At 39.0% G+C, this 26,232-nt stretch overlaps 1 protein-coding gene across 8 annotated transcripts in view; it reads right to left on the bottom strand.

The window, feature by feature from the left end:
• The window catches only part of SYNE2 (spectrin repeat containing nuclear envelope protein 2), a 197,196-nt gene that overhangs the window by 141,031 nt on the left and 29,933 nt on the right, over positions 1 to 26,232 (bottom strand). For all 8 annotated transcript variants that reach the window (XM_030007298.2, XM_030007297.2, XM_030007300.2 and 5 more), the window contains exons 5-29: positions 26,149 to 26,226; positions 25,965 to 26,057; positions 24,540 to 24,721; positions 22,664 to 22,860; positions 22,099 to 22,199; positions 21,224 to 21,325; positions 19,723 to 19,857; positions 18,679 to 18,843; positions 16,729 to 16,841; positions 15,878 to 16,034; positions 14,073 to 14,169; positions 13,725 to 13,912; positions 13,391 to 13,555; positions 11,899 to 12,072; positions 9,987 to 10,145; positions 9,539 to 9,712; positions 8,456 to 8,590; positions 8,145 to 8,300; positions 6,736 to 6,947; positions 6,285 to 6,360; positions 4,675 to 4,793; positions 3,955 to 4,078; positions 2,922 to 3,079; positions 2,313 to 2,460; positions 526 to 1,124 (exon numbers count right to left, since the gene is read on the bottom strand). In XM_030007298.2, the coding sequence (XP_029863158.1) occupies positions 526 to 1,124; positions 2,313 to 2,460; positions 2,922 to 3,079; positions 3,955 to 4,078; positions 4,675 to 4,793; positions 6,285 to 6,360; positions 6,736 to 6,947; positions 8,145 to 8,300; positions 8,456 to 8,590; positions 9,539 to 9,712; positions 9,987 to 10,145; positions 11,899 to 12,072; positions 13,391 to 13,555; positions 13,725 to 13,912; positions 14,073 to 14,169; positions 15,878 to 16,034; positions 16,729 to 16,841; positions 18,679 to 18,843; positions 19,723 to 19,857; positions 21,224 to 21,325; positions 22,099 to 22,199; positions 22,664 to 22,860; positions 24,540 to 24,721; positions 25,965 to 26,057; positions 26,149 to 26,226 (4,007 nt within the window). The remainder of the gene's footprint in view (positions 1 to 525; positions 1,125 to 2,312; positions 2,461 to 2,921; positions 3,080 to 3,954; positions 4,079 to 4,674; positions 4,794 to 6,284; positions 6,361 to 6,735; positions 6,948 to 8,144; positions 8,301 to 8,455; positions 8,591 to 9,538; positions 9,713 to 9,986; positions 10,146 to 11,898; positions 12,073 to 13,390; positions 13,556 to 13,724; positions 13,913 to 14,072; positions 14,170 to 15,877; positions 16,035 to 16,728; positions 16,842 to 18,678; positions 18,844 to 19,722; positions 19,858 to 21,223; positions 21,326 to 22,098; positions 22,200 to 22,663; positions 22,861 to 24,539; positions 24,722 to 25,964; positions 26,058 to 26,148; positions 26,227 to 26,232) is intronic.

Here is a 26,232-nt window from a genome sequence, read left to right as displayed (position 1 = left end):
TGGTCACAGCTTATAAGCTCCTCTCCCCTCCATTTCTCCCCTCCACATAAACAGTACTGAATTGTTTATTCATCCTTTGCAAGGCTGCAGAGAGCTCCCCTGAAACGGTATCAGAGACATGCAAATCATGTTAGCAGCTTTCTTGGGGTGTGGTAAAATAACACAAGGCTTCTACACTGCAGAGTTTCATATCACATGCATCAGTGCTCAGCAAGAAGACCCCTCGCCCTGTTTGACAGTTTTTTTACTGAAAACTACCATCATAACAATCAACCTCCTTCTATTTTTTCTTCATCAATGCTGCTTCAAACACATACATAGGAGTTTAAAAGAAAAAAAATAATGGAGGAGGCTTCCTTATTTAGGCTGCAACGGAATGAATAAAATGTAAGCTCACAGCTTCTTTCAATGCTCCATATATACTTCAAGACACATTCAGGTTTCAGTGTTCTACTGCAAAGGGGCCACAAGCCCTCTAAGTTCACTGAAATTATGAAATTAAAAGAGCTTTAAAAAAGAATTCACCTTTGTTGAATAGCTGGAATTGTTGGATCCTTCAAGCCTATTTTGTTAATTCTGTCACGTAGATCCTGAATGGTTTTAAGGAGTTCACTGTTTTTTGTGGAAAAAATCTTGTATAAGTCTTTTTCCTCTGTAAGCATCTGTTCACTTGAGGGATCATAAGTCGCATTTAGCTCTTCAGATAAAGTCAGAACAAGGTTTTCACAGCAAGTCTTTCTCCCACATTCAGCATCTTCCAAACAGATATCAACTGTTTTCAAGCGTTCATCCAAACACTTAGCCTCTTCTGTCATATGAGAAACTTTTTGTGCAGCCTCTCTCAATGCTTTTCCCTGTATTTCAGGTTCACCTGGGGGATCTGCGAGACATTTGATGGAAGACTGAATCTTCCTCAATGAGGCCATAAAAGCTTCCAGATCTTTAAGGACTGTCTCACGGATCTGCATTTTATGGCTCATTTCTTCAAGCTGGTTTTGATAGTAAATCATAATTTTACTTGCAGCTTGCAGATCTATTGGATTAAATTCATCTCTTGCTGAACTATCTAGGTGTTCCAATTGTTTGCACACTTCAATCTGATTTAATATGGATCTCTGTAGCTCCTGAAATTGAGAGAACGACCAACAGTGTTAGCAAGTGAAAGAAAACCTGTATCCTGCATTCAAGCTGAACCTATGACTGAAAAACAAATTATACTAGCAATAAAATTAAGTATGATACACAGCGTAGTTAAGAAAGAGAACCTCTTTTTTCCTACTTTGGACTTTGGTGGAGGGAAGGAAAAAGAAGAAAAATCAAATAAAATGGTATTCCACACATAGGGAATTTGGTCAGTACTATAGAAAGCCCAAGCCTCTTTCCAGCAATCAGACAAAAAGGAGAGGAAAACAATGACAGTCCTGGGACTGGAACCAGCAGGCTCTCGCAGTGGGAGATCAGAGCACAGGCAGGCACAGAGATGTTTGTTACTCTGCCATCTTTTAAGTTCTTTATGTTATACTTTTGGAGGAGACTTACATGCATTTAAAAATCTCTTGGTGAAGTCTGCATGCTCTCTGGTTACAGCCCTCAAACAGACAGCAGTGTGTCAGTGTTGTGAAACTCCAAATGTGCAGAGAGCTGGGAAAAAAATCAGGATCCTTCCAGCCAAAGAGAGTCATCTCAGACAGAGAGTACACATGCTCTCTGCCATACAGCTTGAGAGACCTAAAACCTACTTTGCTCGAGAGCCAAGGGCAGACAAATGCAAACTTTCAGTTCTGCGTAGCTGTCAGTGTGTTCAGCAGAGTGTGTGTCAAGAACAAAACTATATTCACCCTGCCTAATAGATAGACCAGAGCCTAGGCATAAGATATTGATAGCAGGTAATTATTGCATACATGTGGAGCTTCCAAAACCATCCTGAGGTGTGCTCAGATACCTCAGCAGGTGTGACACAGGCAGCTTAGCTTAGCTCACAGATTAACACCACACTATGTATATGACTTCACAAAGTGATACAAAGCCAGGTGGGAACACTGTAAATCTGGATCAAAGGAAGGTTCTAACCTAAGACAAAATGTTCACGACCATGCTTTTTACAGTAGAGCCTATTGAGGGTCCCTGGCTGGGTCTACAGGAACAATAACATTTAAAGCAAAGGGGATAAAATGCTGTTATAGACTTTAGAAGGTTTGGGAAGTCTTGTGAGTGGTCCCAAACTCCTGAGTGAAAATCCCATGAAGTTCTCTAGTTCCTAGACATATTAAAAACTGTTCTGGCTGGGGGGTGGTCTCTGCATTTTCCCTTACCTTTAGTTCCCTATAAGCAAGATCACTATTCATGAGATTAAATTGCTGGATGTCCTTTTTCTTCAGTTGCTGATCTAATTCACACAGAAGAATGGATTCATTTTCTATTGGTAAAACAATTTCCAAAGCAGTTCTTAAAGAGTTTGTTCTACAAGAAAGGTAACAAAACATGAGCTGGGAAAGCAAGCAAGAAAAGACACTCAACATTTTACAGCACAAAAAGCCACAAAGATAATGTAATTGACTGTCTAACAGATTTAATCGTCCTCCTCCTCCTGAGGTCAAAGGAGTTTTTCCATTGATTAATAAGAAAAGCAGTGTGAACCCCAGTGAATTTAACTAAAATGTTGAAGGAAAGAACAGTAAACTTGAGAATGTTGCACAGTGATGTTACAAAGATCTGGCTCTGTGCTTCTTGGAGAGATTCACACTATCTGCAATGTGTATATGAACCAAGTATAATTAAGAAAAGCTTAATTTTAGGCTATTTTTAAAAAAAGGTTAAAAATGTGCAGGTATTGTCTGTAACGTACACTATGCCCTTCATAATATACACACGAGTTACAATGAACTATTCCTTAGCTAATATCATGAAGTGTTATTTTATACCTGGTATTTATAATATCCTGAAGCTCTTTCCATTCTCCTTTTAGTTTGCTTCTCATCTCAGAGATAGCAGTCTGCTGCACTTCATCCACAAGATTTTCTAAGGTGGATGAGATGTTTTCCAATTGTGTCCAACCAGCATTGGTTTCACTCTCTGTCACCTAAAAGATATGCAGCATTAATTGCATTAATATGATACTCTATTTCTCAAAGGACTGGACAGTTCATAAAATTACAGTCACAAGAGTCTCTCCAGAAAAAGTGAAAACGTCACCTGAAAGTAAGAGTATATATTGCTTTTTTTTTTCTTTAAGACTCCATTTTTAGCTGCATGCAAATCTCTACCAACTCTTTATGATGAAAATTTCCATGTCAGATATATGCCTTGGCTACATTTTATAAAATGTTCAATAAATATGGTTCAGCCATTTTTACTACAAGAATAAATGGAAAATATCTCAACTTAGCTATGTTCAAAAGAACAAAAACCAAATGTAGAACTGAACCAAGTTCTGAGATGTTAGATAACGTTTGTACTCCTATCAAGCAAGGACTTGAAAAATTGCAGTAATAAATTCTCCAACATCAATTATGTGCCTTTTATCATCCCTTTAGGGTTCTCACAAACCTGATCAAGTTTTAAGTCCTGAAACAGTTTCATTCTGCACATACACCATTGCCATTTGATGGTTCAACTCTGACGACTCCTCCAGCCCTGACCATGGTCCATCACTTACCACTCCTGCTGACAGAAAAGCTGCTTTCTGTAGTTATTTTTTCCATTAGACCTATTTCAGCCCACAGATCACAAACCGAGAGCCACCAATATGTTCTTTCAGCAACACTTGCAAAACTTCACTGCTAAATAGGAATGCAGTCCTGCTGAATGCTAAACCCTTGATTTCCCTTCTAATAAACCTGGTTGTAAGGATGCTCCTTTTCCCTTGACAATACACATAACACAGAGAGGTGAGGGCTCTACATGAGAAAATAACAATTTAGGCACCAAGCATGTTTTTAAAAGATGAATACTTACCTGTAGTTCAAGCAGCTTATTCTGAAGACATGAAGTGCCTTTTATTTCATCAGTAAAGCCAGATGCTACTTTATCTCTGCTGATTTGTAAAAGTTCCTCCAGGTTACTTCTTTGTGTGTTATAGCTAAGGAAAGATGCAATCTCTTTCAGAGAGAGTATTACTTCTAATTTAATGGAACATGGCACGGTATGGGACTTGCTGACCAACAGATTACCATATAAAATAAGCACAGTCTATTGCAAATGCATATTTTTACCTAAGTCCCAAAAGAATGGGCATAAATGAGCAGCATATAAAAGAGCTGAGAAATTGGTCACCTGGCTAATTTTCAAGTATGATTGCATGCCTGCATTCTCTAAATTCAGTTTTGTGAAGGTAAAAATGTCAGTTCTTTAAAAATTTGACACTTTTTTTTTTATTTTGCAATATTTGAAGTTATTAGTAAGGCAGATACAGATTTTTCTGGCCCAAGAAAAGAGCAGAAGAAAAAGTTTTATAGCTGTAAGTGTTCTTGCTACAAAATCCTAATGCTTGCAGCATTTAGCCACTATAGTGCTTCCTTATCAATTACAGAGCAATATTAAGTAAACTGTAGTATAACAAGAACAGAGTTCTGCATAGCAAAAGTGCACCCTATGTTTGATACATTCAATTAATTTATGAATGTCTAGCACAGTATCATCTCTTAATATACATGCATTTTATCCTTTAAAAAGTACCTCTCTAATATAGCTGGTATGGGCAAATCACTGTCTTCGTCAAATTTCTTTGCACAGCTTTCTCCATTGTGATGCTTCACATCTGGTTCCAAAACTATATCTGCAGCAGGTTTTGAGACCTAAGTAAAAATAAAAAAGGTAACAGTGACCTCTGCATCATGCTGTGTCAATACATAGTGAAGACTAACAGACATCTGTAAAGTCCTGAAAGAAGCAATTGCATCATGTGTTCCAAAGGAGATAAGAGATACCATTCATGAATACAAGACATGTTTAAACTCAATCATGAACCAAAAGAGCAAATCTTGGAACACTTGCAGCCAGGTCATTCATTCCTTCCACAGATACTGGGTCTTTGGCAAGCACAATCCACTTGTGCAATTTTTTGCTGCAGGTCCATGGACATCCTTGGGCAATAGCCATAATAGCCAATTCCTACATATCTTCAAACTTTATGTAAATGCAATGGGTCCCTTCCTATAAGTCTGGAGGCTGTCTGGTGAGCTGTCTGCAGCCTTACTTGCATGAATGTTTATCCTAAATGAAACATCTTCTGTGGCATCCAAATGATGAAGTGCAGTATCTTCTTTCTCTGAAATTATTTCTAAGAAGGTATGTGTGTTCTGGTTTTCCCTATATTTTTCTAAAGCAAAGGCCTCCAACTCTTCACTATTTTTCCTCTCTGTCCTCTGAAATTTCTTCAAATTACTGGGACACTATGGGGGATTTGTACTTGAACACAGCTTCAAACATGACTCTTCCATCTGAAAACCACTCTTTAGCAAAATATAATGCAAGGTTGGAGGCTCACATCTCCTTGGGATGTCTAGTGCTGTTCCTTGCATGTTACTTTTTAATATTTACTTAGTCTACGTTCCCAAGTGCAATGGGGTTTTGACACCTGACCAGAGGCCTGAGGTCCTACCACAGCAGTTTCAGCTGGGATAGAGTTAATTTTCTTTCTAGTAGCTGGTATAGTGTTATGTTTTAAGTTCAGTATGAGAAGAATGTTGATAACACACTGATGTTTTCAGTTGCTGCTAAGTCATGTTTAGTCTAAAGTCAAGGATTTTTCAGCTTCTCATGCCCAGCCAGCAAGAAGGCTGGAGGGGCACAAGAAGTTGGGAGGGAACACAGCCAGGGCAGCTGACCCAAACTGGCCAAAGCGGTATTCCATACCATGTGACGTCATGCCCAGTATATAAACTGGGGGGAGTTGGGCTTGGGGGGGATCACTGCTCGGGAACTAACTGGGCATCAGTTGGCAAGTGGTGAGCAATTGCATTGTGCATCACTTGTTCTGTATATTCCAATCCTGTTATTATTATTGTCATTTTAGTGTTGTTATTATTATCATTATTAATTTCTTCCTTTCTGTTCTGTTAAACTGTTCTTATCTCAACCCATGAGTTTTACTTTTTTTTTTCCTGATTCTCTCCCCAATCCCACTGGGTGGCGGGGAGTGAGCAGCTGAGTGGTGCTTAGTTACCGGCTGGGGTTAAACCACGACACACAATAAGAATAGTAACAGAAATAATCAGTTTTTCCTTTTGGCAATGATCTTCCCCAGACAGAGCACTATTTTCTAACAGTAAGTATGGACTTCTTACCTCCTGTACCAAAAGCATATCAATTTGTTGAGAAGAACTGGGCTCTTCTCCATTCTCAGAAGCAACAATGGAGCTCCTACGGTTTAAAAGAAATTTCAGCTTAAGAGCAAAATATGAAATACAAAGGGAAAAGAAGAAATCCTGGCTAATGATTAAAACCACTGCTGCTGTGATGAAGGGTAATCAAACATTGTACTTGCTAGTTTATGAAACTTAATACTATATGTTTAAATGTACAGTTGCCAACAGTAATGTACATAATAATGTACTTGGTAGTACATTTACAATTGCCAACAGTAATGTACATAGCAATGTACTTGGCAGTACATTTACAACTGCCAACAGTAATGTACATAGCAATGTACTTGGCAGTACATTTACATTATCACAAAATCTATCCGTATATCTGATTTCTGTGAAGCTACAACACATCGTGCACTCAGTCACCCACTCTATCTTAGATGGCTGTCCTTTTCCAGCATGAGACAGCAGGGCCGTGTAAGTATCTGCCACAATTGATTGAAGCTTTTCTAGCTTTTGTTCACAGTCCGCAGTCAGTGTCTGTATCCCTGGGACAGTTTCTTCTGATAGTTTTCCCAATATTTTAAGGTCTTCTAATGACTTGCTAAGTTCCCTCAGGCTGCCTTCATGTGAAAAAAAGGCCTAAACAAAGAAAAACAGTATAATAAACTCATGTTAAGTCATGAGGATATGCAATTATTCTCATACTTTTTTTTCCTATTTCTATTGTCTTCTTGGATGAGTGCACTTAAAGCTTAAGCTGTCAAACTAGGGGAGAAACATTTATTTTCCCTCAATTCTTTTTCAAATACAGCCAGGAAAGAAATAAGGATTTCTGGCTACTTGTTCCTCAGCTGCATTCACAAGACTACACTGACTTGCTTGATTTTGAAATTCATTATGTTACTACAACTTTAGCTACTTTGGTCCCAAATCCTCCTCACACTGACATCAGATATACATGTCCCATTGACTACAGAAAAAGTAGAATTGGAAAATCTATTTAAAATATCCCTCAACAATAATTATACTTTCTAGGGTGAAATCAAGATATACTAAAAATCTAACAAAAATATGAGCAGAAGGAGTACACCTGAGAATGCTTATTTCTCCTTACTTTTGCATGTGTAGTATTTGCTGAACATGAACCCATAAGAAGCAAAGACTAAAACTCCACTGAATTCAGTGAAGACCAGAATTTCATCAGGAGAGCAATTTCTTACCCTTTTAAGTGGTAAACTGGCAACATCAACGCATCTCAAAGAAGAGGATGAAGGAAAATACTAGAAGCAATGAAGTGTAAAACCCATTGCTTATGGAATATGTAAGATTCACCATGACTCACCCTGGCAAGTGAAACATGAACATTTTACGTCTAACTCTGTGGTTAATTTATATACAGCACAAACACAGAGGTAAAGTGTGGCTATTGCACTGCGAAGAGATACTCTCACCTGAAGGCACCTAACACCATCTATGCAACTGTAACAAATCAAGGGAGCCACAGAACACATTTCTTGTTTTTACACTTTGCACAGCCAAGTCTGTTTTAATGCTTCAAGACTGTCAAAAAAAAAAAAAAAAAACAAAAGGAAAAAAAGATACCACCCATGTAACAAGGAGGTAATTCTAAAAGTCTGCAAGGAGGCTAATACCTGCAGTCAAAAAGGTAAAGAAATAATTTGGGTGGTCTCTTTGTTCTGTGTTTGCATAACACCGAGAATGAGGGCTCTGCTCCACAAACACAGGCTGCAATAATGTACCTAAAAAGGAGTAAGAAGGACAGACAATGCATTCACCAAGAGAGGTAGGAGAGCAGAAAAGGAGTGTGGCAGGTACCTCATGTTCTTTGATGATCCCTTTGGTTTCATCCATACTTAGAAGTTTCTTCTCTTTGCCTAATTGCTTATTGATTTTTTTAAAAGTTGCATTAAATTTCTTTTTTTGCCTTTCTACTATGAGCTGGACACAGGATATAATTTCATGATGAACTGCCTGCAAAATTCAAAATGCATTATCCCTGAGATGGTTAGACGGTATTACAAAGCAAATAAAAATCTGAGAACATATTGTGACAAAAAAAATTGTTTTTCAAAGATGTTAGGCCTAATGAGAACAGACAGTGGATTCTCCTTCTTATTTTATCTCACCTCCCATCTTTTACGAACATCTTTACTCTTTTCTTCCACTACCAGCTTTTCACAGTCAGATGAAATATTTTTCAGTTGTTCAGCTGCTTTCAAAAATTTGTCAAGAATTTTATTGTCCAGAGCATTAAAAGCTTCCTGCAAGAAAAGCATCATAATGAAAAATAAACAGAACAACGTAGCTTATTTATCTAACAAAATGATATCAGTAGCATACAAAAACCATGCATAAAACATGTATACATTGCATGTATAGGTTGTGATGGCCCTTGCATGGGCAAGTATGAAGGCATTCTCCACCGTTGCATACCTGCAAAAAGGTTGCGGACAATATCGGTATATGCTTTTTGGAGAAAAGCAGATGTTCTCGTAACTCCTCTTCTAGGGACAAATTTGGTACCAAAGAAGAAAGATTAAGGCCCCTGAACTTTGCATCATTTCTAGGGAATATACATGGCCATGCCCCATGCCTGTCAGCAGGTGAAATGTCTGCATCAGTGCAGACCCTGTGAGGCGGCCTGGAGTGAGGCTCTGCACTGCTCCCGGCACATGGCTGCCCAGGACTTGCTGTGCAAGATCAGGCAACACAGATTTTGGTCACTTCTATTTTTGATACCTCACTAAGGATCCCTTTAAGAGATCCAGATTTTAAGACTGCACACTTTCTTTACCAGTTAGCCACTAGGAAAAAAAGGTGATTCAGTATTTATAATCACACTTTAAAAACCTGTCCCAGAATTCAGGCATTTGATTCTTGATGGGAATCTTAATTATTAATCAGGCAAAAAAAATGGCTGTAGTTCAGCACATGATGAGTTCTGATGGGATGATAGAGTAATTTAAGTTAAGACAGGGCACTGAATAAACTGCCATACAGAATTACATTTCTTCATTCAAGCTGTCTGCTCAGTTAATATATGCTAACAGTGCTAAATCAAAAAGCTGAGAAAAGCATTAATAGCTACCAAAAAAAACCCCAAAACTTCTGATATTTTTCTCACCGTGGTACCTTAGCCTTTTAGATACTAAATAGCACTAAGAAATACTTAGTGCTATAAATTCAGCTGGCTCGGAAAACAAACCCACCTCATATCTTGAAATACCTTCTTCAGGACTTAATTTTTGACTGACAAGTTGCACAGCCTTTGAAATAGAGGCCTCAAGTTCTTTCTGGGATTCTTCAAAATGGAGCAAAGCCTCCTTCTCTGGGGATGTCTTCTCAGATTTGGACAAGATGTTGTTCATGTCACCCATGACAGCCTTGGAAGAAAGAGACTCTTTTCAGAATGTGCCTGAGTGTTAGTAATTACATAAAGCTATTGCTTCAAAACATTTCACTCGAGTTTTTTGAGTTGGGATATTGATCTTTGAAATATTCTAGTTTTTGCCCTGGCACGAGTCTGGAAGACTGATTCTAATAGTATAAACCATTTTTTATTTTATGTTAATTAAAAGGAGTCTTCCTAATCACATAATGTCAAAATTAGAGATGTCTGTGTGTATAAAGTACAATAACAATAAAAAAAAGGAATACCTCTATTTTGTCTCTGGCTTCTTTAATTCGTGCCTGCAGCCCAGTGATGTGAGAATGCTGTTGGGACACCTGACTTGAAACATTTTGCATCAGGGATTGCAATATCTCTTCTGCTGCCACAACTTGCTCTTGGCATGAGGTTCCCCTTGCAGCCAAGCTCTGGTTGAATGAAAACCATTAGAAGCCTGTACAGTATTTATGTCTTTTTGTTTAAAGGAACTGAATGAAAAAGCCAGCCTTGATCATGGATGGTCAATATTTGGTCAAGGAAAAATCTTAATATTCCAGTTACAGTCTGTGTATGGCACTGGCAAAATCTCTGTGTAGAAAGAAGTCTGCTGCCATCCACAGGGGATTCTGATTGCTGAAACAGTCTTTCTGTCAATGTGATACCTCCCATGTCTTTGCCTCAGAGCCAATTAGAAGTATTTTTTAAACATGCTTTCCCATCCAAACAGTTTTCCAAATGAATGTACAAACCACACATTTGGATATGCATCGGCTGATCATGAAGTCGTCCAAAAGTAAGCACACATCAAGGCTCAGATTTTCTTGTGGTATTCAGTACTAAAAGGCAGGAAGCAGCCGGGTATTTTGCATGCAAAAGTAGCGTGCCCTATTTGAATATTTATCATGAAATGTTATTAGAGCTCTTTTGAACTATGAATATTCAACACGTTTTCCTGTTTGAAGTTGTCAATTAGCATTCTTCTAATGATAATCAGTGCTTTATTCTGGATCGCGACCTATTGTACTGCAGGTAATAAGCGACCTGATCTCTTCTGCTCACAGACATGGAGATACAACACCAGTCACATTTTTGGAGGCTGTTTTCTGTTGTTTTTAACAAAAAAGAGCCACACTGCAAAATGAGGCTTATTTTATAAAACATATGCCCACAATTACAAAAAGATTAATAGATTCTTTTCATAAGCTCACACTCCTAATTCTGTCAACTAAACATAGTGCAAGAAGGCGCAAACCAAAACTAAACTAACGCTAATTGTGGTTCACAATTATTGTAGGTGGATTTAATGTACCAGAGATCTCTGTTTAATTTTAGCACTTAGACAGAAGAGCGCCAATGAAAACTCCTTCTGGTGGTCACCTTCCTACCATTTATTATACTGGCCCTGTTGCAGAAATAGCAAAAGGCAACATAAGACAGTTCTTCAGCTTCTCCAGTGTAAAGCTTGGCATCTTTATTCAGTCTCACCTTCAGCAGGTGAAGAAAATAAATCAGACTTTGTACTGAAGCTGCTGAATTATATACACATATTTCCACCTGCCACCTGCTGGAGGGGGGAAACAGTAAACCCTGGCAGAGAGACATGGGAAACAATAGAGACTAGTGGAAGTAACAAGAAATTCATCAGTGCTCATTGTGGATGTTTAGAGCAACTGTCTATAAGCTGAGATGGACAAATTACCCAGCATGCTGCTGAAAATACTTCAGGTATTCCAGTTTTTGACAGGTAAGCCTTGAATACAGCCAAGTTGTCCCAAACCCCCTCCCTGCACTGGAAGGTAGATGGTAGAAAGCACTGTATGACCAGGGGGAATTCTTAATTCAGCACCTTGCAAAGTTTTAGTCTGCTGCGAATGCTGTGCTGGACAGGGAGTGATTAATATCACTCAAGAGCAAGCTGCTGATCAGTGGCACCAACAGCACTTTATTGGCACCTGCTTGTCAACTGGACACACTAATTCATTTATAGCTCATCTGGGAGCGAACCTGGGAAATAACATCAAAACACCACCATTGCCTTGACTTTTTACCAGTGTTACGGCACAAAAATCCACATTCATTTCTGCTTCACTGATGATGGCTCATTTTACCTAGGCAGGGATCTGTGCTGAAAGATGAGAATCAGATGAACAGGTATTTTAAGCAATGTATTTCCATTTTCACCTGCAAACGTTCCTCCATCTCAGGTTCCACAGGCCCCTCATGACTGATCTCGCAAAGCAGGCGTCCAGTCTCCGTTGCCCAGCTGTCCACCCCTTCAAGGAGCTCTTCAATTTTCTCCAGGCTCCCCAGAAGCTCCCTGGTCTTCTCAGCAGCATCTGTGCTCTCTTCACCAAGCTATAAACAAAGAGCAGGGTAAGATGTTCAACCCCATCATTGATTCATGGGTCTCTCTACTACCCTCCTGCAACACACAGACACCACTAGGTTACTTTCCAGCTTTTGCACCCAACAGGGATTGAAAGAGAAATAAATGCCAAACATATTGGTAAATAAACTACATGAGGCTCAGTTCTTCAACCCTGAGAGCAGGTGGGACAGCAAAATCTGTACCCATATGGCCCGCCCTCTCCCTTATAAGCAAACAGCCACAGCCACGCTACTATGGAGAATAACTCCTGGGCTGCAGCATCTCCCAGGCTACACCAGGGAATAGTCCAAGAGAACAATAGCTGGTGTTGGCCAAATCAAGACCAGGGAGCGTGCTAACAGTTTAATGGTACTAGCAGTCACAGGCCAGAGCTCAAGCATTTGTCCTTGCCTTTTTATATATAAAAATAAATATAATACATATTATAGCCATACTGTCCAAAGCAATGCCAGAAAAATAACTCCTGAGTCCTTAAACTCTTGTAAGGGCGCAAGAGGCCCCTTTATCTCTGCTTTCTGAATGTCTTTCCTAGAAGCATCTCTTACTAAGGGTTATTCTAAGAAACTCTGGATTTCCCTCATGCTTTGGAACATGTTTCCTTTGATCTTCTTGCATTCTCACTAAGCTCATCTCCTACAAAAATGTTGTAATTTTTTGCCACCATTTATTGTCACAGCAGTACCTTTAATAAATGTCAGTGAAATGCTCAACTTAGAAAATTAAGAGCTCTGACATTCCCAGGCAGAGTGAAAATGTCATTCTTGAGAAAGCATTCTAGGAAATGTAATATATGTAGCATTAAGCAGGTTGTATAGGAATTTATAGCAGCCTAAAAACCTGTCAAGTGAGCTGGTGTAAAGTTGTACAACCCTAGAAATATCTATGCAGCAATAATTGCTTTCTACTAGCTAAGGCAGAGATTATACAATTTAGCAAAGGCTCACAAGCTTTTAACAAATTGATTACTGCCATCTCTAAAACTGAACAAAGAGCTTTACTCTGCAATAAGATTTCCTTTTATAAGTGGTTTTAAAATTTCCGTTTAAAAAACTAAACATTTTCCATCGTGTCATAAAGAGCATTTAACTGAGCCACAAAGACTTAAGAATGGGATGCCTCTAGGTATTCTCTGTTCCTCCTGTTTTAAAACTGGCAATATTGAGTTGACCGAAAGATTTACTAATCTCTGATTAACAAGCTGATAAGTCTAGCAAGCTGGTAAGTCTAGAAAATATGACTTTGAAAGCTGCATGGCAAAAGAGTCATATGAAACTAGTAACTTACAAAGTGTGTCCTCTTGATGAACTTAGCCCATCTCCTGTTCAGTTTCTTCAGCTCTTTGGCAATATTTGAACCAACTTGCTCTTTGCTGACTTCGATGAGATAGTTTCCAGCTTCATTCAAGGAACCATGAACCGAATTCCACTTTGCCAGGATCTCAGCAGGGATCTAGACAGAGGCATTGAAATCATTTAAAGCAGAACCCTGCCAAAAGTTTATTTCCAAAATGAGGAACAGAAAAGCAACAACAACCACCAGTGTCACGTATAACGCTTTCCTTCCAGGAGGCTTCCAAGTATCTCTGTCTGTCATTACAAAGAGAAATCCAACCACGTACCTCTTTTGGATGCTCATTTCGTTTTTCTTCCAGCCATGTCTTTAGTAAGTGGATGTTTTCTGTATAATTACTCCAGGAAGACAGGACTTTCTGTAGGGTGGTATTTACATTGAAAATATAGTCTCTGCACATAGAGATCTTTGACTCCACTGTCTTAAAAAGTCTGCTAATTTCTTGAGGATCTTCAGCTAGGACATCAAATAGGGAATATCATTATACATTTGGAAACAGAGAGGTTTGTTACATAGAAGGAGTATTTTACACAAAACATAAATGCGAATTAAAACCGGTGACAGCACATCAGTTCAAAACAGAGGTCTTCAAATCAGTTTATGTGCATGAACTTACCTAAGTCAGGATTGCTTATGTTTTTGTTTTTCAAATCTTCACAGATGTGAGTAGCAGTTTCTAATTGCGTTTCAAGTCTCTTTTCTTCAATGAAATTCTGCCCAAAGTGAAAAGTAATTGGCACAGGTAACACTAACCCACAGAAAACTAGGTAGTAAATGCAGCTTGGGATACATTTTTTTTCAATATGAGCCTATAACCTGCAGGTTAAACATAAACTGAGCAAATCCTATCCAGCAACTCATCTGCACCGTTTAGCCTGAAACAGACCTGTTATTTTTTCTGCTCATGCACAGAGTAATTTAAATGGGAATACTAACTCCTGAATGCCATTGCCTGAGTCACAGGCCTGCATGAGTCAGGACTGTTTATTTCAAAAAGTTAAGGCCCTAGGGCAATATTGAGAAATAGCATCTAGAACAAGTCAGGCAGAATTTAGTCACATAAGTCAAGAGAGTGATGGAAGTGAAAGGTGTGTTCCCCTGCATGCACAGAAGTATCGACATGCCTAGCTCTTGCCACAGATCATCTAAGATCTAAACTGGGGATAGAAAGGGTGAGACAGGAAGAAATGGGAGCAGAGGAGGAGACTTGTGCTTTGAACATTCACACAGAGAATGAGTGGGTTGATCCTCAGCCCCCCTCTGTCTGAGACACATCTCACCTCGGAGCTTCCCACTCCTACAGACGTCCTATCTAGCAGGCTACAAAACAACCTCTCCTGTGGCCATGACAAACCTGGGCCACCACGCCACCACTCAGCCAGGACTGCACATCATGGGACCAGAAGGAGAGCCAGCAACAAGCCTTAAACTTCTTGGGAAAGCTGTATATTCTATCAGCTTGAGAAAGACCATGAACTACAGCTGTAGAAATAACATGATAGTAAGTATTTTTGAAACCAACTGAATCAAGAAACTCAGCACAGATTAACTTTGTACGCCCATCTTATCACAGGGTAAGGTTAGTAGTGCTCAGGAAAACTGATATTTTATACAACCTCTTGTTGCGTACGTCCACAGTTCTGATGCTGGTGAAATTCCCACTAATTTAACTTGGGATTTGCCAGTCTGAAAAACTTCTGAGAAACTCTTTAGAAACTCCACTACGATGGAATTCAGGGGGAGTCCCATTAACTGGAGATGGGGCAAAATTGGTGGCATCAGCATTTTCATTTCTCTGCCTCTATTCTTGATGCATCTTTGGCAGTATTTGGGGTAGGGTAAATCCACCCCCTCCCATAGGCCTACACGTGGCATCATTTTAATAACATGAGCCCAGAAGCTGAGCTAAGCACAAAATATAATGAAACACGACAATTCATATTCACCGCAAAGTGTAAGGAGGTAAGGAAGCTGGAAAAGGAAGAGGCAACAGCAAAAGGCAGTATTAGCCAGCACTGTGGGTAATGGTTGTTTTTGAAGATAGCAACTACTGAACTACCCCAGAGAGGTCTGAGTTAAGGAAGAGCTGCTACTGCTGGCCCTATAAATAGTCTAGAAAGAAAGAAATCTTCCCAATAAAGAATAAAAAAGGGCAGAGAAAAAATTACAAACAGTCACAGCTCATTCTGTTTCTCCAAACTGAAGAAAGAACTCTCATTCAGAGGAAAATGGGAAGACATGGAGAAAGCTTCTGTGGTAGTCTACCTGTCCTTCTTTGCATAAATCCCAGATCTCACAAGTCTACCGTGCTTCTACCAACTACCGTAGTATCTTCAGGTAAGGACAGACACAAGCTTGAATCAAAAAGAGGTGGGGAAGAACAATTATTGTCAGGGTGTGATACATATATTTTAAACTTACATTCCAATTTTCCAGCAGTGATTCCACGGACTCTTTTGTCCCATATTTCATGTCCCAGATATTTAGCTTTAACATCACCTCATTGGCAATAGCTGAGCACAGTCCATAGTGGTATTCGAGAAAGGTGTTGGAGTTTGTGAAATGAATATTGCTGAATCTGCAAACAGTGAAATGTTCCAAAAGTTGACACAAAATTATTGGATACAGGAAACGTTAATGTATAATGTTTTTAGCCTAAAAACTCAGAATTACATATATGTAAACATTATTTTGTTATGACAGGCGTAAAATTTTAAGATAACAACAGTTCTTTTTTTTAAGTAGCAACAATTTTGAGTCAATATTGACTGCTCAATTTATGAAAAACCTTAAATGCCCAGAAAAGGGGTATCTGCCATCTGTATGTTAAAGGATTTCAGGTTACAGACACAATTCACTGGTCATTTTTTAAAATATCCTCCAACAGATCTATGGGGTTTGCACAACCTGTAGATCTCAGTGATTTTAAAAGGAGGAAATTAAAAATTAGAGAATCCACATCCCCAGAGAAATTTTTACATTCAAAATATTCATGTTTCCTACCCCTAGTGGGTGCTTCCTATCCACACTAGCAAAGGGCATCTGAAAAGTTCCTGTTAATGAGCTCCACTTTCTACACATAATTAGACATTCATTGGACCAATGAGTGAACCTGCCTGCTCCACATGACAATCAATCTGTGCTTAGGTGGAAAATGCTCTTTTTCTGCAAGGCACGGATAAATTATGTGCTTTGTTCAGAATAGCAGAGCAAGTCAACGGCAGAGCTAGAATACAACATAGTCAAAGTAGAGGGAATTTGAGGATCACAACCTTTTTTTCATTTCCTCTAACTTTTCAGGAAAGACTAGTGGCATATTCTTCTCATCTTCATTCTTAAATGATTGAAGGGTGTCCAAATGAGAATCAAAACAATCCATCAAGCCCTGGGGAGAAAAAGACACACTAAGCCATTCATTTTAATTCTAGAGCATTTCATCTGGGAATCTGCAAGTCACCTGCCATTAGGGTGAGAGCTATTAAGAAATAGTCAGCACAAGACAACCTTCCAGTGCCTTTACCCATTAAAGTGCAATGTAAGTATTTATCTCATCACCTTCTAAAGTGCATATTTAGTGCAGTACTACCTGATTTCTCTTATCACTGTGCATCTAGTTAAATATAAGGAACATGAATCTACACTATCCATGCTATCATTTTCTTCTGCACTTTCACTATCACCTTTAGGACAAAGAAGTGTCAGTGTAACAGTTTCAGGATATTAAGTTGTTCTTTGCTATGTTAGTAAAGACTGACAGCAAAACCTGTTGAATAAATCTATTATGTCAAACTTGCTTAATACTTCATTTGACTGCTCAATAAATTTCCATCTAACACCAAGCTGATATCACATTAACCCTCTGATGGCCAGTGTCACGTGATTGGGGAATATTTTACAGGCATAAAATGCATTGCACAGAATATAAGCATAAGTGGCATATAAATAAATATGCTAAAAGTTCATTTCTGTGTAATAAAACCTGCCACAAAGCATGTTAATGGAAATGGCTAAATCCTGGGGCAGCCCTCAACCCCAAAAATACTGCACAGATTTTAAACACTTGATTTTGTAACCTTAATATTATTCCAGTCAGACAGTTATGAGCATTGGTAGGTAATTTCCTAGATCGTACGAGAAAGTAAAATTTCCATTGTAAGGCACCACCTTGGCAACAGGATCCCTACATGAGACATACTAAAAGGACTGACTAGAGGAAGGAGGGGGAAAAAATTTCTCAGCAGAATAACTTCCCATCAGGAAAAATGGATTTGACAGAAATTAAGTATCTTGGGTTTCTTCTTCTTAAGGAACTTAATGATTTTATCTACATGTTCAATGGGAAGAAAGAAACCCCTAAACCAACAGCATCTCTCCCTTTGTCTCATTCTTAGAAATGCTTTAACTACTTAGGCTGAACAACAAAAATCATAGACCAAATGGCTAAAGTCTGGCAAAGTTGTTATCAGTTAAAAAGTCACCTCTCATATCAGGAACTGACAAGCAACAGTACAAAAAAGTGGTGTTATCAAGCCACTCACAAGAACCTCTATTTCCCATTCTTTCAAATTCTCTTTAAGGACACATCACAATAACATCCAACGTCCCCCTTGCTCATAAAAAAACAAGTACAGCATTATGATGATCAACCAGGCATCAACACATCTACTCTTTTCAAAGTTTTCAAACTCAAAAGGACGTTTAAACTATTATCAGTGTAAATGTTTTAAGATCAGAATAAATAACGTCTATGGTATGGAGGTATCAAAATACCTCCCATTGCTTTAAATGGCATTACAGAGTGATTCAGCAAATATTTAACTTTAAACACACAAACTTTGTGAGCTCACTGGAATGTAACCCTGAGCACAAGTGCTTTTCTGAATAGATATGCATTAAGCATAGATTTAAAGATAAGGATGCAATTACCCTGTGTTATTACTTAACAAACAAACAAGTTGTAGGAACCACATAAAAAGAATACCAAAATTTACTCATTCAGATAGTACTCAAATTTAATCTCACCCCAGTGAAGCCAGAAACCTTCCTTATAGACCCATGCAGTTATTTAATTTCATCATTGTTCAAAGGTATGTTCAGAAGAGCTTTTCATCTTCAGAAGATAAACATATCCACACCACTTCCCAAAATGTCAAATAGCAATTCCATAACAAGTGCTTTGCTAGGTCAGACTGAAGCAGAATGTTCCTTTGTGATCAGCATACCTTAAATATTACAATTATTTCTCTGAAGACAAACATTGCTTTAAACGGGTCCTGCAAATCAGGCAAATCTTCTGACTGCAGATGTTCTACCTCCTGAAGCCAAGCCTCAATGTTATCCAGGGGGGAGGGCAACATTTGGTCCAGCTTTGCTTTCCATTCATTAATCTTAAAAAGGAAAACAAGTGATTAAATTTCTCCACCATTATTTTCTTCCCCATCCCCAAGATACTGATATAAGCTCCATAGGCTGATGCTCTAGACATACCAGAAAAAAAAACCACCTGCCACTGTTCAGAAAAGGAGCTTCCAGTGAAGTCAGCTGTAAACCAGCTATGTTTACCTAAGACCCAGGTTTGCTCCCCAGGCTGTAATCTCTGTAACGCTACAGAGAATTTGGCAGTTACTATCCTTGGCTGGTAACCATCTCAAGGCCCAGCAACAGGGAAATTTATAGTAAACTAGTTCCAAAATAGAGGGCAAACAGGGATGCTCTGGACAACTTTCCATCATGGGGCTGACAGGGGAACATCTCTTTCATAAAGAGCAATTACCAGCAAGGCCCAATACATCCCCTTGTGGCAGAGGGAGATGACACAGTCAACCTCATTGCAAAGCACTGACCAACCAGATCCCACTATATCACTATCTGTGCCATGGGAAAGAATATATTAACACACTTTTCCCAGCTGCATCATTATCTGAGCCGTAATTATGTCCCAAAAGAACCTTTTAAGCATAAATAGGCCAAAAACTTTGATCAGAAGAGTGCTCAAAGATAATCAGATGCACACCATTTTTCAGATATCTCACAGTCCTGAAGCTCAGGAGGCAGAAGGGTAATGCACAGTCACCTTCTGCCTCCTCTTGAGCACTGTATGCCACTCGGTTTGTCTGGACTTCAGGTTCAGGGTCAATACCTCTTTTATCAATCCAAATAAAGTATCACCTCCCCACTTTTCCCTGCGAAAGTTCCTGGTGTAGACTTAGGCTTTTTCATCAAACACACTCACACTGGTAACGAGGTGAGCTAGAAATGCCTCTGACCTGAGAGATCAGTTTATCCCACTCTTCTCTCATCTGCTGCTGGCTTTCTCTCAGCCTGGCTTCACTTCTTGATGACAACACAGGCAGAAAGGGTTTTTTTTCTTGGTTAAATGCTTCCATAAATGACATCATTTCCTAGGGATAAAAGGAAGAAGATAAAATTCATAGAAGACAACTTCAAATGGAAGCTCATGGAGCCAAGTACTGCCTTTTAACACATTGGTATGACTTCCATTAACTTCAAAGGGTGTGATGCACGGAAATGCAACATAGCAGGAAAGAGGCATACTTGTCTCCAGGCAGTATTTGGGTCTGAAATTATAGGTGCCATTCACTAGCAAAATCTGTATTTAATATAATGTCAGTGCAGTCAGGTCATGGTTCTCCCCTCCCACCAAGAGAAAGGGAAAATTCCTCCCCTCACAGTCCGCTATGGGCCATTTTATTACAAACTGGCTACAATATAAACTGAAGGAAATTTTGCTTCAGCACAATCTACAGCCAACATTTCAACTATTCCTCTACCACATCAGTTGGATGAAAGCTACTGTTATTATTATCACAGAAATGGTGAAGGTAATGCTGTAAAGGGCCTGTGTGCTTGAATTTAGTCCAAATCTTCAACTATGTTGATTAATTAAAAGACACTACTTTACTCTCTCCAAAAAAAACCCTTTCTCTGCTCAGAAACCAAGCAGCATATATCTTTTTCCTAACAGAAAGAATTTTATCCTACCCTTCCCTCAATCATATGAGGGCATTTACCAAATTCACTGTTAGATTTCCAACTCTTGTTTAAAAGTTTATTTAATGCTTCAGTTTAGGTGATGAAGATGAAAAATATTAAAAATATTCCCAGAAACATAGCTTTTTTCTGCAGAAGCAGTTTGTGCTGGTTTTGGCTGGGATAGAATTAATTTTCTTCATAGTAGCTAATATGGGGCTATGTTTTGTATTTGTGCTGAAAACAGTCTTGGTAATACAGAGATGTTTTCATTACTGCTGAGCAGTGCTTACACAGAGTCAAGGCCTTTTCTGCTTCTCACCCCACCAGCGAGTAGGCTGGGGGCACAGAAGAAGTTGGGAGGGGACACAGCTGGGACAGCTGACCCCAGCTGACCAAGAGGATATTCCAGACCATATGACGTCATGCGCAGCATATAAAGCTTGGGGAAGAAGGAAGGGGGAGATGTTCGGAGTTAGGGTGTTTGTCTTCCCATGTAACCATTAGGTGTGATGGAGCCCTGCTTTCCTGGAGATGGCTGAACACCTGCCTGCCCATGGGAAGTGGTGAATGAATTCCTTGTTTTGCTTTGCTTGTGCGCACAGCTTTTGCTTTGACTATTAAACTGTCTTCATCTCAACCCACAAGTTTTCTCGCTTTTACTCTTCTGATTCTCTCCCCCATCCCACTGAGGGGGGAGTGAGTAAGCAGCTGTGTGGTGCTTAGTTGCTGGCTGGGGTTAAACCACAACACAGTTAAATATGAAATGCAACTTACTTTGTACTTCTGGTAATATGCTTCATTCTCTGTGTCGATCAGCAACTTTGCTAACTTCTCCTCCTGTGCAGCCAACCAGCTCATGGCCTCTGTTACTTTTTCCTGGTAATTAGAGCAGAAAATTTCATTTTTCCATTTTGCAAGCCTTGTTTTTAATTTACATTGTGCCGTAAAACAACACACGTTGAGCATATGATAAACCCAGTTCAAAGCTATTGAAAAACAAATAGTAATTCCTGGGGACGCTAATAAATTTTGGGTCTGGCACTATTATAGATCAAGGCCAAAGTTTTAAACCTGGCACCTGGATATATGAAAGCATCTTAAAAGAATAGCCTGACTGCAATCCTACTGAAAGGAGATTATCAGTATGGAGATACGTGAATAACCAATTAATACATAAACTCTTATAGGAGGATATAGAGAATAGAAAACTTGGTTTTCCAACCAGTGTGATCTGTGAGTGACAACTTCTATCCACTTTACATGTGAGCTACTAAGTTTAAAGCTAGTTGTTCTGCACATTTGCAAATCTGTCTGCCTCTACCCCAATATTTACATACAGACTTCAGAGCACACATGAAGACAACCAGGCTTGAAAATGTCCTCTGTAATAGTTAAAATGAAAAAACAAGACAACCTGCACAGCAATTCTACCTGTGTCATCAAAAACCTATCACATTGAGTCTTGACTACCACACAGGAGCATCAGAAGGTTCAAGCCAATTCAGTCCTGTCAGTAGCTGAATCAGAGGATCTACTATCTAACTGTTACTGGGTCAGGTTATAAACTGGGCAAAGAAAGTACTGATATTCTTGGTATCCATGATGCACATTCATTTAAAAATGCCCCAGTGATAAACCACATGACATACCTGCATGTCTTCTTCAGACTCACACGAATTCCTGGAGTATTGCAAAAACTGAGCCACATAAGTCATGATTGATTTTTCATCTGGATTCATAATGTCAACATCTACAAGAGCCAATACACCATTTACATAATTATGCAGCCTTCTAGGCCTGATCACATAATTACATGCTATACTGCAGTTATTAAAACACATTACCATAAACATGTTTATTTTGCAGCAGCTCAGTTAACATACCATTGACAGAAATTAATATGTAATGAACCCTTTTTTCCTTGGGAATATTTTAATATAACATGATTAACTAATGAAAAAGTTTCTCCCATGAACAGGAAAGCTTCATATCCTTTCTTCTGCATATTGTTTCTGCATTTGCTGCCAATTCAAACTAAGTACAGTTGGTGTTATCAAATAAAGAACCTCAGGTTTGAGCATTACAGTAAAGATCAATGTTCCACTTCAAACTTAAGCACAGTCTTACTTTTTCCTGTATTCCAAATCAACACATATAGGATTATATTAATCTCACTCCTGATAACAAAGATTAAAAAAAACCCAGGTCATTTACCTTCAGGTTCAAGAAGCCGTGGAATATTCAGCTCCAGTTCTGCAATTCTGAAAGCCTCTTTCAGGTTTTCTTTATTGCTTCTAGCTTTTGCCTTCTCCAAATCAACTAGACCTGGTCGCAAGGTTTGGATGATGGCTAAAAAAGGCAGTCCGCTTCGCCAGCTTGACTTGAAATCAGTCACATTGATAGAGCCGTGCCTATCCCAAAAATGATTAGAAACAAAACGTTATAGCCTGTTTCCTCAGATGTCCTAAGTACAAGTTTAGAAACAGAATATAAATTCAGTAAAATGGAGTATGAACCAAATCCAAGGAGTTATAGAGAACCTTGCCACTGAACTTCTGCAGAAGTTGGGTCAGACAATAATTCAGCTAGTACTACCAATCGCTACATTTATGTATTTTTATACTATATTTGCAAAATGACTCAATGTTCTTATCTTATGATGCATTCTGAAGATAAAGCCTTGCTGATCCAATATCCTTTCTGAACATCACCTTTGTGCTCAATATCTATGCATTCTATGGGATGGAAAAACAACAAGCAAAGCACTGAAGAACCTGTAGCTATTTGTCTGTAAGGGCACCGAGTATTGGAATCACCTCTGGGATTTTAGAAAATCCAGACCTTAAAAGTGATCTGTTACTGCAGGAAAAATACTTCTTTTTCTCTTATTTAGCTTAGTGCCTTTAAAACATCTTCCATTAAGCGGTGCCTGGACAGTGCTGTGAGGTGCTCAGCTCTGCAAGCCACAGTGAATTCTGGGACAACTTTCCGGAAACAGCCTGTATATTATGAGTATGTTACAGCATGGAAAAGATGTGGGGTTTCAGGTGAACAAATTTAGTTACAAAACAATGGGCCAGGACTTACAAGATTTGTTCTTTTACCAAAAAATATAGGTTTCACTGATAACAAAATCTTTCAACTTAATCACAGTTCAGAAAGCATGCTACAAAACAGACAACAATATTGCTGAAAAAGAAAAACAAGCAAAAGAAGAGGAAGATGAAATGGACAGAGACCTGGTTTTTATACGACAATCAATCAATCTTGTCCTGATAAAACACAGCTAAAAGGGAAACTTCAGTGCCTGAAAACATTCTCCCAGCAGAAAGTGTCTGATGTGCTGATGAAGGCCTTTATCTCCCACTAACAACATAGAATATTAGTAGGATGTTATTAGAACATAAAGCAACCAAAGAGCTGGAGAGAAAGGGCTGACATTATTGTAAAACATATTTGAAACATCCTGGAGTGAAGCAGGAGCCCTTGAGGAAAATGTAAAGCCTGCCCCTTGAAAGAAATATCTGTATCTGCTCTAGATTGTGCACTGTGAATAGTCCCACTGAAATCAACAGAGCTGCCTGTACATTGAGTATAAGGAAATACCTTGTTAGAATTGGGGACTAGGATCTCTAGGACTAAGGTCCTTCTTGGGGATCATGCAGTGTTTTGACAGAAAAACATAAGATATGGAAATCCTAGAAATCCCATGTATTCCATTTAAAAAAAAAAAAAAAAATTGCTGAAACTTTGTTAACCAGTGCCAACCACGCAGATTAAAACTAGCAAATCATGTAAACATTCCACTAGATTTACCACACAGAAGCCCCTAAAACAGACAAGTCAAACAACTCAATTTACATTGTGGTATTTTATTAGTAGGATTAGCTTCACGTTATTAAAGGGCTCATGTCAAAACAGCTAGGGCCTGACTGATGCTAAAAGAACTGGTAACAACATCTGAAATCTAAAGGATTTTCTGCTAAGCTGTCACTAAGTTAAAAAAACAGGGGAAAATATCACCACATTTAGAGGAAAGCAGTAAATACAATGTGTAACATACTATTTATAAGTCTTGGATGGAACTTACAGTGAACACTGTTCTTTTGCCCATAACAAAAGAGCCTTTGTAGCAGAGATCTTCCACCGTTCCTTAATTTTAGCACTTTTTTTAACTGATCGGCTTGCCTTTGGAGAGGAGTCAACAGCGCTTGAACAATCAAGTGAAGGCTGATTGTAAGTACAAGCAAGTGTCTGGGCAAGTTCTTCAATCTATCAGAGATGATGGGAGAGTTAATCAGGCTTCAGTGAAAAATTACCAAGACATCAATAGGAGAAAACCACAGAGAATTAGAAAGGACTCAATCACAGATGTAATAGTAGTTCCCTATCCCCAGAGATCAGACCAGGATTTTTTTATCTGTTCAATCTGAACTATTTCACACTGAATTCCCATCTTTAGGTGATTTTTTGGCAGAAAATATTCATCCAAAGACTTCCATGTTATACTGTTCGTACCAGCAACAGCAGCAAGGGACCTTCTCACTCAATGTGCTTTTTTATTCCTCCTACTAGCGAAAGCAGCCCATGGCAGCTGTGTTTTCTGCTGTCAACAGTGTCATGTATTAGGCATGCTCAGAGTTTGCCTGCTCATTCAGGGTGCAGGAAAACCTACTCGATAGACCTCAGAGATCTACATTTGGTCAGAGAAGCTTGGTTTAGGTAAAAAGATAATGCATAGGCTATGTGGAGCACAAGAATCTTCAGCACCGAAGAACCTTTACCAGGAAAAATGTGGGTTACAATACTGTTAAATAACTTTGCTTCTTTGTGCTCTCCTGAGCCCCAGTCACCAGTTCACCCCCAGTGCACCTATATTAATTAACTGCTGGGCTCTTACTAGAAGACAGTTTGGCTCCATCATCCTCTACTGTCCTACAATATGATTAAAGCAAGGCCCTGTGCTTTCAAACCTCCCCACAACCTCATGCCATGCAAGATGCATGCTCAGTATCTTGTATAAGAAACATCACTGTGACAGCCTTCATGTTATTTCAGGCACCTGGTACTGAAAAAAATAATAGCAAGAATTACACATTGTGAGCACAGCCAACACTGAAGAGGGGGGCTGCCTCTGAGGGAGATGGATATGGGCCACTTTGCACTATTTGCTCTATTTGGAGCTTAATCATTACAGGCCTTCGACAGATAGGCAACGTTTAGCCTATTTTTTAACTGGTTACTTTAAAAAAATCTCAATCTCTTTCCTTCCTACCATTTGCAGCTAGATACCTTTCATCAGGCTGCAATGCCATCATTGCACTGGTGAGGTGAAGCAGCTCAGGGACCCAGGAAAGACGCACTGGTGCATCTCCTCCGTGAGCTGTCACTTCCAGAGGTCAGAAAATAATCTTCTGCTTTGTACTAATTCATCTCATTTGGCAACCACGTAAGTCAACATATTTTTCTGCTTTTCCTCTCTACTAAAACTCTCTTACATTGCTGAAATACTTACATGAAAATGAAATATAATTGTCCAAATTAGGCCAAGCACAATGGAAGGTTTTCCTTCAATAATGTCAGCAACATGAATATTTATGAGCTTGAGCTAGGGGGAAAAAAAAAGGATCATTGTTAACAAAGAAAATGTTCCACCAGCTAAACTGGCTTTAGCTGTGAATTTTGAAGTTAATACTCACTGATCTGCTCTTTAAAAATGTCAAAGCATTTTCTATGTTACTTCTGCACTGGAAGGTATTAAATCCTTTTTCCCGTGGCTGTGA

Source organism: Aquila chrysaetos, chromosome 2, assembly GCF_900496995.4.
Source record: "Aquila chrysaetos chrysaetos chromosome 2, bAquChr1.4, whole genome shotgun sequence".
In the NCBI taxonomy this organism is placed as follows: Eukaryota; Metazoa; Chordata; class Aves; order Accipitriformes; family Accipitridae; genus Aquila; species Aquila chrysaetos.
This window is presented reverse-complemented; position numbering and strand designations above follow the sequence as displayed.